Source organism: Nomascus leucogenys, chromosome 14 (assembly GCF_006542625.1).
Source record: "Nomascus leucogenys isolate Asia chromosome 14, Asia_NLE_v1, whole genome shotgun sequence".
In the NCBI taxonomy this organism is placed as follows: Eukaryota; Metazoa; Chordata; class Mammalia; order Primates; family Hylobatidae; genus Nomascus; species Nomascus leucogenys.
In genome coordinates, this window is record NC_044394.1 from 92720942 (window position 1) to 92734856 (window position 13915).

The following is a 13915-nucleotide window of genomic DNA, read 5'->3' on the forward strand; positions in this document are numbered from 1 at the left end:
ACACGATGGGCAGCAGAGGGCCTCTCTTCACACTCGTTACTTCCTTTCAGAGGAGCTGATCACGCAGTACCTGGCTGAGCTTCGGAACCCCGAGGAGATGACTCGCTGTGGCTTCTCGTTGGCCTTGGGCGCCCTTCCAGGTTTCCTTCTGAAAGGCCGGCTCCAGCAGGTGAGGCTGGCCACGCGCAGTGGACGGGGCCTAGGGCGAGGGTGTGGGAGCCTCGTGTGTTGGGGCATGAGGTAGGCCCAGCCGTTAGTAAACCCATCAGTGCTTGTAGCTGGGAGGGGATTCCTGGAAGCCGGCACCTGTGGCCAGGAGAAAGGGGGCAGAGGGCACCCAAGGTCTGTGGCCCCTTGGGGCCCTGGCGAACTCTTTGCTGTCAGAGGACAGACTTCGAAAAGCTGAATTCTGGGAGGGAGGAGAAGGTGTTGTTTGTAGAAGCAGCTGCTGAGAGTGAAGAGAACACGGTTGCCTTTGCACGTTGTGGAGCCGGCTCCTATTTTGGTTGCGGCTGCGCATCCAGGCGGGGTTCAGACGTGGCTCCACGTCCTTCCACAGGTCAGCCTCACGCTGGCCTCGGTGACCTGCTCTCTCACACTTTCCTGTGGTGCTGGGTCCCACTGACCGAGCTGCCGGGAACTCCTGCTTGTCTCCCCTCTGGCCATCTGAAGCTGGAATAGGCCCTGGCCACTGTTCCCCACGCCCTTCCCTCCCCATGGGATCCAGCCTTGGCACCTCAGGATCCGCAGCTCCAGACGGACTCCTGCCCGTGTGGCAGGTGGACCTTGCAGCCGCCATGCCATCTAAAACTCCCGTGTGGGGGTTTATCCAGTTGAAACACAGATAAATGTGAAACAGAATCACTTGGAGACGTGACAGATGAGGCTTTCGGGACCCAGCAGCTTCCTTTGTCCCATACCCCAGGTCTCAGCATAGGACAAAAGAGGGGGACCTCAGGGTGCGGCCAGACCCCCAGTGACGCCCTGGGGTGGGGGCTGGCTGTGGAGAGGCTGGAGGTGACCTCTCCCCGGGTGTCCTTCGTGGGCTTCTCCAGGGGCTGTGGATGGCCCCGTGAGGAAGGTGGTGCCAGGAGCTGCCTGTCGCATGGCGCGGGGTCTATGGCTCCGGGCTGACAGTGCCACCTCCCTAAAGAGTGCACTTCGTTATAGCTTGTGGTTCTTCTGTGATTCTTTATTGCTTTCCAGGTTCTCACAGGTTTAATAGAAGTTACCCACACTTCCCCTGAGGCCGTAAACTTTGCTGAATCCAGGAGAGATGGCTTGAAGGCCATTGCTAGGTGAGTCCCAGCGGTTCCTCCCTGAAGTCGTAAGTCCCTGAAAGGCCCGCAAATGAATGCTAAGGGGGATGTTTTTGCTTAGAGGCAGGATTTATGATTCTTCACTTCCTAGGTTTCCTCTCTTCCAGAGGATTGTCAGTGCCAGCTGCTGGAGGCGCTTTCAGTCTCTTGCTGTCATAGTCATAGTGAATGTTAAACTCTTTAGGAACACTGGGCCCCTTCGAGAATTGGGGAATGTGTCCTGGGCCAAGGTTGGCAAAGAGGAGGTGACCCTGCCAGCCAGTGTTTGGAATGATCTCCGCACTCGTTGACAGACACGCACCCGGGGCCATGCCATATGCCCTCTCCTCCCTGCAGGCACACGAGGAGCAGCCCCGCGGGGGCCACGCACGCCCCCTTCTCTCCTATGCCAGCATCCGTCCCCTCTAGTCAGGGTGGGAAGTGGGAGGGACCAGCCGCAGGGGGCGTCCCTGTCCACCTTTCAGCCGGAGAGACGGCAGAGCGTGACCTCGGGGAAGCATGTCCCACGTTCCGTACGTGTGGAAGGAGCTCTGGATTTCTGATCTACCCGAGGTTCCTGGACTGTTCTCAGCGTGTCTTCTCAGGATCAGGAACACACATCAGACCTCTGTGATGTGGAAGACGAGGCTCACAGATGTTTGTTCGTTAGCTCACACATTTCAAATTTCAGGATTTGCCAGACTGTCGGTGTGAAAGCAGGAGCCCCAGACGAAGCTGTGTGCAGAGAGAACGTTTCCCAGATTTACTGTGCGCTGCTGGGCTGCATGGACGACTACACCACGGACAGCAGAGGGGATGTGGGCGCCTGGTACGTGCGTAGCAGTGGGTGAGCGCTTCTTCTGAGAAGCCCGTCCATCCCATGGAAACGCGGAGGCCCTGGCCTCTTCTGCAGGGAGAAATCTTTGTAGAGTGCTGTGTTTTGCGTTTTAAAGGCTCGGGAGGATGACCTGTTCTCTGCTCCCGGGTGAGCCTGCGTGGCTTTGCAGGTGCTTGTCCGGCCCGTCCTCAGGTGTTGGGCCTGCATCGTCCTGGTTGACAGGGTGTGAGGGAGGACGCGTCTTCAATGAAAGGCTCCTGGCTGCTTACATTGGGTTTGCCAACATTTCTTGCTGAAGTAGCGTTGATAATCCCCAAAACGCCTGTGTGTGTAGGATGCCTCGGGGCCCCGGTGTGTGTGGCTGTGTGTCTTCCTTCCCTGCACACAGGGAACCTCTGCAGGCCCCGTGACTTTTCTCCCTGGTAGCGTGCCTGGCCTCTGTGTGGGGTTAGTCACAGGTGTCGAATTCACACAGGCTGCCAGCATGGTTGGCAGAACCAGGGTTCACCCCCTCTCAAGCTGGGTGTCTCTGCCTCTCCTTTTCCCATCAGGGTCCGCAAGGCCACCATGACCAGTCTGATGGAGCTGACCCTTCTGCTGGCTCGGAGCCAGCCTGAGCTGATAGAGGCCCACATGTGAGTGTCGCGTCGCAGGCCTTCTGCACCCTAGAGGGCAGCCCCGAGCTTGGGGAGGCTGGCGGGGTGGGCGGTCCTGGTGCTCAGTGGCATTTGCACTGCTGGGCACACATCGTCCTCCCAGAGAACCTCTCTGGTCCCTGACCCCAGGTTTGTGCAGGCCCCTCCTGCCCCCGTAGCCGTGGCTTGAGCTGGGGCTCCTCCTCCTCTGCCCAGTGCCCCCAGCACGAGGCTTTGCTCCCCAGCCTGGGCCTCCAACAGTGCTCTGGCCAGTTGGATGACAGCCAGCTTCCCGGAGTAGGGCTGGGCAGGAGGTGGGGACTTCTCAGCTTAGGACCCTGAACCTGGGGGTCCGCTCCTGCCAGGACCAGCTGAGCCATCATTCAGTTCCCTGCACCTGAGGCTGCCACTGGGGCCTGCTTTGCTGTGCATCTCTGTCGGGGGCACTGGGTTGTGGGTACCCCCAGGCCCTGCCCTTGCTGTCGGTCTCTCTGTCGGGGGCACTGGGTTGTGGGTACCCCCAGGCCCTGCCCTTGCTGTCGGTCTCTCTGTTGGGGGCACTCGGTCGTGGGGATCCCGGGCCTGATTTCCTTAGTTCTCACCTCTTTCTCCTTCCCCCTCCCTGTCTCTTCCCCAGCCCCAGCTTCTCTGTCCCCATCACTCTTCTCCACCCGCTCCTGTAATCCTATTAGTTGTCCCTGCTTCAACCCTAAGACCTCATCAGCACGCTTGTAACACGTAGCACATGTGTAACATGTACATAGCATGTGTTTGCTGTGCACCTGTAGGGTTGGGCTCCTGGGATGTGAAGGTAATGGAGTGTGGTTCTTCCGAGCCCAGTGTCCTGGTGTCAGCTGCCAACTCAGCCGCCATGTCCTGAGGAGCCCGCATGTCCTCATGGTGCTTGGGCTGGAGTCACGGCTTGGACCACCTGCGCTCAGTTTACTGCCCGCTCTTGATTTACCGCCCGCCTTTACCGCCCGCCCTTGGTTTACCACCTGCCTTTACCGCCCACCCTTGGTTTACCGCCCGCCTTTACCGCCCACCCTTGGTTTACCTCCCGCTCTCGGTTTGCAGCTGTGAGCGCATCATGTGCTGTGTGGCCCAGCAGGCCAGTGAGAAGATTGACTGTTTCCGTGCTCACGCCGCCAGCGTGTTCCTGACTCTCCTGCACTTTGACAGCCCTCCCATCCCCCACGTGCCCCACCGAGGAGAACTGGAAAAGCTCTTTCCCAGGTACCGTTGGGGTGTAGGCCCCCCGTGCTGGCTCCCAGGTACCGTTGGGGTGTAGGCCCCCCGTGCTGGCTCCCAGGTACCGATGGGGTGTAGGCCCCCCGTGCTGGCTGCCAGGTACTGTTGGGGCGTAGGCCCCCCGCACTGGCCCCGCAGCCGTGGCAAGATCATCGGCAGCCTGGCCTTGTCTCACCCACTCTCTTGAAGGTCCGACGTGGCCTCCGTGAACTGGAATGCACCTTCCCAGGCCTTCCCACGCATCATCCAGCTCCTTGGGCTGCCCACCTACCGCTACCACGTCCTGCTGGGGCTAGTCGTGTCCCTGGGCGGCTTGACGGAGTCGACGGTGAGGAGGCGTCGGGCTGGCTGGGGCGGGAGGTGGTGGTTCCAGGGGTGCCTGGCGCCTCCCTGTCTCTTGGGAGCGTGTATGGAGCTGGGCCTTTTCTTCCATTGCTTTCTATCTCTCTTGGGCATATTTGGTTAGGGGGTCAGGGGCCCAGTGTCTTCTTCATGACCCAGGAGGCTTAGGGCCTGTGGGATGGTCGAGTCTGATGAAGGTGGAACAGCACATTGAGTGGGGGTCAGCAGCAGACTTTGAAGTGGGCCGGCGCCACTCTCTTCCTGCGGCCGCAGCCCTGGAGCTCCCAGCGTCCCCTCGGGGTTCAACCCTCCAGGACCTGTGTCTCACGCCTGCATGTGGGTACCTGGGCTCCATCGGGTTCTAGATCTGCCTCCGTCCTCCACTTCCAGGGCTCTAGGCCCAGCTTTCCATGTCTGTGGGGAGGGTCTCCAGAGCCTCAGTCTGTGGCTGAGCTGTGGAACTTGAAGGCCTCTCTGCATCTTGTCACTCGTGGCCCCTGCACCTTGGGTCATGACCTGCTTCGTGTGGCAACACTGTGACAGCTGCTGTGTCCTAGAAAACACGTAACAGGACATGAGGTGCCCTCTGTGCTGTGCGGAGGCGTGCGGGGAGACCCGGGCCACAGGACGATAGGTGCCCTCTGTGCCGTGAGGAGGCGTGTGGGGAGACCTGGGCCATGGGCGAGCGGGGCCCCGAGACATTCTGCACACAGGGGAGTTGTGGGGATTATCAAATCCCGCTTCAGTGGGAAACGTGAGCGAAACCCAACGTGAGTGGCCGCAGCCTCTCGTCACGTGCGCTCCCCCCGTCCTAAGTGAGGGCTCAGTCTGAGCTGCCGCTGCCGAGGGCCGTGTGTCTGCTTTGGGTGTCTGCACCGTGGGTGGCTCCGTGCTGGCGTCCGCACCAGCTGCTGCGGGCGAGACCTTTGCGTCTCTGCAGCTCGGAGCAGTTCTGCTCTAGCAGATGCTTGACTGGCTGTAGCCCAGCCTGAGGGGTGGCAGGCTCGGGGGGTCCCACCGCCTTCTGAGGTGTCTCCGTGTTGCAGATCCGGCACTCCACCCAGAGCCTCTTTGAGTACATGAAGGGCATTCAGAGCGACCCGCAGGCCCTGGGCATCTTCAGTGGGACCCTTCTGCAGATCTTTGAGGACAACCTTCTGAATGAGAGGTGAGTGGTGTCTCTTGGGGCCTCAGAGGTGTGAGTGGTGCTGGTGCCTCTCCCCAGGTTCCCACAGATCCCCGGGGTCTCGCAGGGTCTGAAGGGAGAAGTGAGACACACGCTTTACCAGCTGGTGGCTCAGCGAGGAGGAGGATGTGCCTGCAGCACATGGTTGTCTGGGCGGCCAGGCCTCAGCCCCTGCACCTCCTCTTCCAGCCTCCACGTGAGGCAGGGAAATGACCGTTCTGTGTACACTGGACGTAAAGGTAATATGAGTAGAAGGCGGTGCCTGTGTGTAGGAAGGCGTTGTGGGGAGCCCCTCCAGCTTGGTGCACCCGGGGACGCGCTTGCGGACGCTCATCAGCCACCTGGCGAGTGAGAGCTTCGCGTTCCTGAGGATGGAATGTCAAGTGAGAAACATGACTGCTTTCTAGAAGTTTCTGGCTTTACGTGGAGGTGGAGTGTAGACCCTGTGGGCCTTGACCTCAGAATTGGGACCATCCTATGGACGGGCTCTTCCCCGCATGTGTGAGGACGAGGACACGGGCCTCGTGTCCCCTCGGCGGGGCCTCGGCAGCCTCTCCCGTGAGAGCACAGATGCCGCTCTCGGCAAACAGGAACTCGGCCCAGCCGTGTTTTCTCTTCTCCTTACGACTATCATCAGCTGCACATAAAGGGGCAGTTGGGTCGATTTTGACAGGTGTCCACTCTTAAAACCTTCCCCAGTCACGACGGTGGGCTCCAGCCAAGGTTTCCTCCCAGCCCTTCGAGTCCGTGCCCCCGGCCTGCGTCACCGTAGCCTCGGCACGTGGTCACTCGAGGCGTCTGGGCTGTGTGCCAGTCGCTCATTCCTCCTTGCTGACCAGTCGTGTCCGTTGGTGGAGGCACCACAGTGCGTCTGCCTGGGCGTTTTGGTGGTTTCTGCGTCGGGGCTGTTGCTGGTAGAGCTGCAGGCATCTGTGTGTGCAAGCCTGTGGGTAGGTGTGCACAGCAGGGCCTCCCTCTCCATGGGCTGTAGGTGTGCACAGCAGGGCCTCCCTCTCCGTGGGCTGCGGAGCCCAGCTCTCCTGTGTGTTAGTCGGCCTGTGCTAAAGCTCTCCTGATGCTCCTGTCACCCAGAGGGGACCTCCTGCAGCTCCTTTTCTGTGGGGTAAATACCGAGGCGCCGCAGGCTGGCTCACACAGAGGCGAACGTCTAGCCTTGGAAAGCTGCTGGAGGGTTTCCGGAACGCCCACGTGTCCTGTCTTTCTGCTGATGCTGTCTGAGGTCACTCTCACCGGCACGTTGCTGTTTTATATTCTCTCTGGAGAAGGGTCTTCATTTTTTTCTGTTCTCCTTCCCTGACTGTTGTGGTCTGATCCTCCCTCATCACACATGTGACGTGAGGGTGTTTTCTCCCTGCCTGTCCTTTCACGCACCGATCGGGGCCCTCACGCTTTCCTCATGCCCCAGCATCTCCCCTTGTTCTCTGAGGCACAGATTTTTCTGGTGTGTCGAAAACAGCTTGCCTAATCCATGGTCACCGAGATTTTCTGTTTTATAGTTTTGGGTTGTGTATTTAGACCTGGGGTGTGTCTTGAGTGAGGTTTCATACATGGTATAGCATCGGCACAGGGATCTTGACGCCCAGCGGTGCCCACCCCAGGTGCTGGAAGGGCTCCCCTCACGCTGCCGTCGCAGCTTTGTAAGAAGCTGTGGGTTTACTTTGGACTCTTCTGTGCCCGACGTGTTTGCTTCACGTGGCACCAGGGCCGTGCTGTTTCCATCCCTTCCACTTTACCATCATCTTCGAAGTTCGGTGTCAGCCTGCAGCCGTCTTTCTTCCTGCCACAGCTGTTTTGTCTTTCCCTGAAGCTTTGCATTTCCACGTAAATTATAAAGGGGGCTTGTCGGTTTCCACCGCAGTGCTAGGGTTCCCACTGGGATGGTGCTGACTCTCAGCCATTCGGGTAGATGGGCTTCCTTGTTGCTGGTGTCCAGGGTCTCACAGCTCCTTCTCCCCTCAGGGTGTCCGTGCCGCTGCTGAAGACGCTGGACCACGTGCTCACACACGGCTGCTTCGACATCTTCACCACGGAGGAGGAGTGAGGCTCTGCTTTTCATGACTTCCTTTCTGATTAAACCTAAGTAGCTCACGTATTAAAAACTCATCAGACACAGAGATCAGAATTTCCGGAAATGATCTTCCAGTGCGTTCAGGGTCAGTTATGATGACTGTAAATACCGTCATCACAGCTGGCCCTCAGAATAACGGAATGATAGTGTATTTACATAATGACATACTACGACTGTAAGTGCAGTCAGCCCCATCTGGGGCTGAGCCGGGGGCCCTGCTGTGCACTCTCCCCCCAGGTATCCCACCGGGCCAGGGGTGGGCCTCAGGGTTGTGCTGGGAGCCGCGGGAGCCTGAAGGGGCCTCGGCTGTACGGGGATGAGACTCGCAGGGGAGAGGGCAAAGGCCGGTGACCTGGCGAGGACTTGCCCGGGAGCTGGGAGCTCCTTGCTTCTGCGCCGTGCGGATGCCCCTGGCCAGTCTCAGCTGGGTCGTTGGCTCTGAGTGCTCATCTCGCTGTTGCCATGTTTTCTTGCTTCATTGAATTTTACTGTGTTGGGCCAGTCTTTTTTTTTTTTTTCTTGAGACACAGGGTCTAGCTTGGTCGCCCAGGCTGGAGTGCAGTGGCACAGTCACAGCTCACTGCAGCCTCTACCTCAGCCTCCCAAGTGTCTGGGACTACAGGCATGCGCTGTAGTCTAATGTGTGGCTAATGTTTGTATTTTTAGTAGAGACGGGGTTTCACTATGTTTCCCAGGCTGGTCTTGAACTCCTGGCCTCAAGTGCCTGCCTTGGCCTCCTAAAGTGCTGGGATTACAGGTGTGAGCCACTGCTCATGGCCTGGATATATTTGTATCTGGGGCACGTTGGGTCATCTGGAGACAGTGTGGTCTTTTTTGGGGGGCACTGCTTTATTTGTTTTGAGGTGGAGTCTTGCTCTGTTGCCCAGGCTGGAGTGCAGTGGCTCGATTTCAGCTCACTGCAACCTCCTCCCGGGTTCAAGCAGTTCTCTCTCAGCCTCCTGAGTAGCTGGGATTACAGGCATGCACCATCACAGCTGGCTAATTTTTTGTATTTTTAGTAGAGACAGGGTTTCACCACATTGGTCAGGCTGGTCTCGAACTCCTGACCTCAAGTGACCTGCCCACCTCAGCCTCCCAAAGTGCTGGGATTACAGGCGTGAGCCACTGAGCTTGGCTTGGGCGCTGCTCTTAAGCTGTCAGGTGGACCCACAGCCGTGCTGGTCTCCGGGGTTTTCTGCCCCTTTAAGGTCTCTGCTCCCTGGCGCTTCCCTTCCCGCCGCTGCCGGGGCAGTGCTGGGGCTTCTGGCCATCTTTTGGGTGGTTGCTCCCCAGCCTTGGACAGCGTCCTCGTACTCAGGCACTGGCTGACCCAGGCCCAGGTGAGTCCTCAAGGGCCCCCAGGAAGCCCCCTCTGGTGCTGAGAATCTGAGCGAGCTCTGCAGTCTTAGAATTCCCCGCTTCTCACCACGGGCGTCCCGCTGGAGTCTGCCAGGACTTGGCTGGACTTGGCTCTGCCTTAACCGTTGGGCGGGAGGTGGATCTGGTCTCTGTTGCTCCATCTTTGCTGGACGCTGCACATGTGTTTTAATCCAACAGCATCGAAGGGTTTCCCCTTTTGTTAATGGGGCATCACTGACTGATCTACTTATACCTGCTGCTGGAACAACCTCCACGTTCACAGGTGCACCCAGCGCGGTTGTGGCGTATTATCCTTTAAGACAATGCTAAATATTCCATTTAAATTTTATTTTTGAGATGGAGTTTTGCTGTTGCTGCCCAGACTGGAGTGAATTGGTGTGATCTCAGCTCACTGCAACCTCTGCCTCCTGGGTTCAAGTGATTCTTCTGCCTCAGCCTCCCTAGTAGCTGGGATTACAGGCATGCGCTACCATGCCCAGGTAATTTTGTATTTTTAGTAGAGATGGGGTTTCACCACGTTGGTCAGGCTGGTCTTGAACTCCCGACCTCAGGTGATCTGCCCACCTCTGCCTCCCAAAGTGCTGGGATTATAGGCATGAGCCACCATACCTGGCCTAAAATATTAACATATTTTTCTGGCTTAAAAATTTCAAAATAAGTCTGGGCACCATGGCTCACGCCTGTAATCCCAGCACTTCAGGAGGCCAAGGCAGGTGGATCACTTGAGCTCCGGAGTTTGAGACCAGCCTGGCCAACATGGTGAAACCCCATCTCTACAAAAAATACAAAAACATTAGCTGGGTGTGGTGGTGCCTGTAGTCCCAATTACTTGGGAGGCCAAGGTGGGAGGATGGCTTGGGCCTGGGAGGCGAAGGTTGCAGTGAGCTGAGATTGAGCCACTGCACTCCAGCCTGGGCAACATAGCCAGACTCTGTTTCAAAAAAAAGTTTTTTTTTTTCCAAAATAGGATGGTAGAGAAAATACCCTCCTGCCATGTCCTGCTATGAATACAGCTTTGTATTTCTCTCTCTAGTTTTGTCAGTTTTGGCTTTTCAGATTTTGAAGCGTGTTTGTGGGCTGAATCCTTCTCAGCCATTTCTAGGTTGCTTTTTGCTCCACTCATTCTTTGTCTTGCTTCACTTGACTTTGAACTACTTGTTTCCATCCTTCTACTTTCAGTATCTTCATACATGTATGTTTTTGTATGTCTCTCATGCAACAGTGTATAGTTTTGTAAAAATTCAGCCTATAGCTTTTACCTGCGTCCTTCATGACCTTTATAATCCCCTTGGTTCTCAGTCTGCCACTCACAGGACTTTTCCCTGTGCTGCGTTCCCAGTGCCCCCTCCCTGTCCCCACCTGTGCTTTTTGTTGCATTAGTAGAATTGCTTTTGTCATTGCATTATTTTCATATATTTGTTTGGGACATTTCACTCTTTTTTTCTGTTCTGTTAACGCTTACCCTAGAAATTAGAAATGACATCACATATTCTTAGTGAAGTCCAGTTTTCAGCATTTTGTCCTTATTGGACAATAGCAAGGATATTAGAACGTGTTGGTTCCGCGTGCTTCTGTCTTGAGTTATATGCTATTATTGTCGGATATTTTGTCTTAGATGTACGTGGTTTCCTGTTGATTGTGGTATTGTGTAATTTGCGTTATTTTGAATTTTCCACATTTTTTATTTCTTTGTCTCTCATCACTTACTGATTTTCGACCCCCCCGAGTCGGGGTTCGCATTTCCTCTCCCCAGAGCACACTCCCTTGGATTTCTCGAGTGGGGTCCGCTGCGGTGAAGCGCTCCCATTTTATGTGCAGATTATTTTCAGAGGGTATATGGAATTCAGGCAGCTGTTTTGTTTCAGCACATTAGAAATATTCCCCACTTCCTCCTGGCTTCTGTTGTTGCTTTTGAGTGTCACCTCTGAGTCTGCCTGTGCTCCCTGGAACTGGCCTGGGTTTCCCACCTCCCGCCCTGGCTTTTCTGTCGTTATCAGGCTCACGTGTTTCCCTCGGTCACCCCCCTCTGCAATTTTCACACGTCTTTTCCCTCTCTCTCTGCTTCATTACCCTTGGCCCGCCTGCCAGCTGCTGATTCTCTCTGAAGATGTCCCTAAGTGACTTCTAACTGTGATTTGTGGAATTCTTATTGTGGAGTTCTGCGTCTTTTCAGGTGCAGGTTTTTTGTCTCGCGTGTTTCCACGTCTGCTTGTCGCGCTTTCCGCTTCGCCGTTCCCTGCGGCCCTTCCTTCCGTGCCCGGTGTTCATCCTCTTGAACACTCTTTTCCTGCCTGTTTGGTTGGGTGTGTCTGAGCTGCAGCCTGAGCGGGTTTTTCTTAATCGTCTGGTATTGTGCACTCTCTGGATGTTGCATTTGAGGGGCTGCACCTCAGAGCAAGCTGAGGCCTGGGCTAAGCCTGCGCTTTGGCAGGCAGGACCCTAATTTGCCTTTTCTGGGCACCTGAGGGAGGGTAGCAGCAGCCTGGGGTCTCCTTGACCCACGGTCAGCAGTGAGGGTTTCCTGGCCTGTCGGGTGGCTGGAGCTTGGCTGCATTCCCCACTGAGAGAGGCAGGTGCGTGCCTTCTCCTCCCTGGAGTGGCCTTCCGGGTGCCCTCTCAGAGCTGCTCATCAGGGCTGTGCCTTTATCAGCACCAAGCCTCGGCCCTTGTCCCTGCTGCCACTGAAGGCTCAGAACAACACTGCACAGCCTTGTGTGTCCTCTGTGCGTCGGCAAATCCCCCCGGCTCTGCGGCAGCCCAAGCCGGGCCGCCTCTGGAGAGGGCGGTGGAGGAGCACGGGCATCCTGGCTGCCACTGTGTTGGGGACAGACCCTGGGGCCTGGGAAGGGAGGTGGGGCCCCGTGGGGGCTGCTGCACCACAGGTGAGAGACAGCAGAGGCCGGCCAGGTGGTGGCACAGCCGCTAGGGACCAGGCCAGCCTGTGGAGCTATCGGGATGGGGACCAGTGGACTTGCTGACAGAGGGGCCACAGGGCTGCCACAGGCTTCTTGGACTGAGCCACTGGGAGGACGGAGTTGACCTTCTTTGAGACAGAAAAAGTGTGCATCCTGGGGCTGCCTATGAAAGCTCGTCTCTAAAGTGTGTGTTGTTCTTCCAGCCACCCCTTTGCTGTGAAGTTGCTTGCACTTTGTAAGAAAGAAATCAAGAATTCAAAAGACGTCCAGAAACTCCTGTCAGGCATTGCAGTGTGAGTTTCAAGTGCTACTGGCCTTACACGGAATGGCAGGGCGCAGCCTCCCTTGGCTGAGGGCAGGAGTCCGCGGCTCCAGGCGGGGAGAGGAGCAGTTAGTGTTACTCCTCAAGCTAAGCTGAGATCGTGCATTCCAATGTTCAAAGCAGTCGCAACGGGAGGCGAGGCAGCCCAGGTGCTGGTGGAGGGAGTTCCCGCTGGAACAGGCGAGCGCAGCCCCTGCTGCCCTCCCGCTCTGCCCTGGGGGGAGGGGAGGCCCGGGAAAGGAGGTGCGTGGTCAGGGGCTGCCTCCCCAATTCTCCTTTGTGCCCTGGGGGTCGCTGTTGCTCTGCGGTGCTTAGGTGGACACTGGGCAGGTGCGCCAGCCAGCGACAGGCACCTTGGCTGCTCTGTGGCTCCTTGAGGTGGGGGTCCTCATGGCAGGGGGAGCAGCCCTGCAGGAGACCCTCTGTGAGGTGTCCTCGCTTCCCACAGTGGCTTTCCCAGTGCGACACTCGCTTGTGGGCACAGTGCATATGTGCGCGCGCGCGCGCGCACACACACACACACACACACACACACACACACACACACACACACACAACCTCGGCTCAGGGCTCCAGCCCTGCACTGTGCTCACGGGTCTGCTCTCCCCAGGCCTCCGCATGGGACTTTGGGTCTGGGGTTTCCTGGGGTTGGCCTGCGTGGGGCGGGGCTCACCCGGAGCCGTGTGCTGCTCTCGGCAGGTTCTGTGGGATGGTGCAGTTCCCTGGCGACGTGAGGAGGAAGGCCCTCCTGCAGCTGTGTCTGCTCCTCTGCCACCGCTTTCCGCTGGTGAGTGCCTCCCCCTGTTCACGGGTGTTTGCCCTGTGGACTCAAGCCCCTTGGTGACAAGAAGGCCTTCGAAGGCACTGTTGTGTTGGTGTGCTCCGAGCCCCTCTCTTGTTAACACACCTGGGTGATGACACATCACAGGCACACAGCTGTCAAGGGGCTCTGGACGTCACTGTTCTGGCTTCAAGGACGGGGTGTCCAGCTGGTATTTCTATGGACATAAATTGAGGGGTGACCTGGTAGTGGGATCTGGCTCAGGAGCTTCCAGAAGGACCCAGGCTGAAGTGGTTCAGCCACACCTAGGAGCAGTGCCCTTCATCCCCAGCACTCCCTGGCTGTTAGATTTCTAGGATTTCTTTTCTCCTGGCTGCAAAAAAACCTCAGATGATCCAAAGGTGACATTTTCCTAAAAGGCAAAAGTAACTTCACGTTATACGGTGGTTCTCAAAGTGGGGTGCTGGACCCTCAGCCTCGGCAGCTCTGGGGCTTCAGCAGTGCAGTTCCTGGGCCCTGTCCTGCTGACTCAGGACCTCTAGGGGTGGGCCCGGGGCTCTGACCACCAGCGCAGTGAGACATGTGATGACCAGGGCACCGCTAGAAAAGAGAGCAGGTGAGATTGCTTCTCTGGTGAGGGAGCAGGTTGGTTAATAAAGCATTTAAACAAGAATGATGTGACCTTCACTGCTGGGATCCTGCAGCTAGCTGTGTGTCTGGAGGGAGGAGGTGGTTAATGGGCCTGGAAGGCGCCTCCTCTTGGTTGCGGCCCTGCTGTGGCTGGGATGAGATACAGGGTCAGCGCCCTCCTCCTGACGCCTTCCACTGATGGGGCTCCCTGGCCTGGCTCCTGTCGTCTCTCCGGGGTGGGGCGGTGG

At 57.3% G+C, this 13915-nt stretch overlaps 2 protein-coding genes across 5 annotated transcripts in view; one reads left to right on the forward strand and one right to left on the reverse strand.

The window, feature by feature from the left end:
* TBCD (tubulin folding cofactor D) overlaps positions 1–13915 on the forward strand; it is a 186900-nt gene that overhangs the window by 169161 nt on the left and 3824 nt on the right. For 3 of the 4 annotated variants that reach the window (XM_030828266.1, XM_003281647.4, XM_030828267.1), the window contains 10 exons: positions 51–169; positions 1207–1298; positions 1990–2127; positions 2688–2771; positions 3849–4007; positions 4212–4350; positions 5411–5532; positions 7531–7608; positions 12138–12227; positions 12956–13043. In XM_030828266.1, the coding sequence (XP_030684126.1) occupies positions 51–169; positions 1207–1298; positions 1990–2127; positions 2688–2771; positions 3849–4007; positions 4212–4350; positions 5411–5532; positions 7531–7608; positions 12138–12227; positions 12956–13043 (1109 nt within the window). Of the gene's footprint in view, positions 1–50; positions 170–1206; positions 1299–1989; positions 2128–2687; positions 2772–3848; positions 4046–4121; positions 4148–4211; positions 4351–5410; positions 5533–7530; positions 7609–12137; positions 12228–12955; positions 13044–13915 lie in introns of those variants that run through there. The other variant, XM_030828268.1, reaches the window with a different exon arrangement.
* B3GNTL1 (UDP-GlcNAc:betaGal beta-1,3-N-acetylglucosaminyltransferase like 1) overlaps positions 1–13915 on the reverse strand; it is a 117678-nt gene that overhangs the window by 14446 nt on the left and 89317 nt on the right. The window lies entirely within an intron of this gene.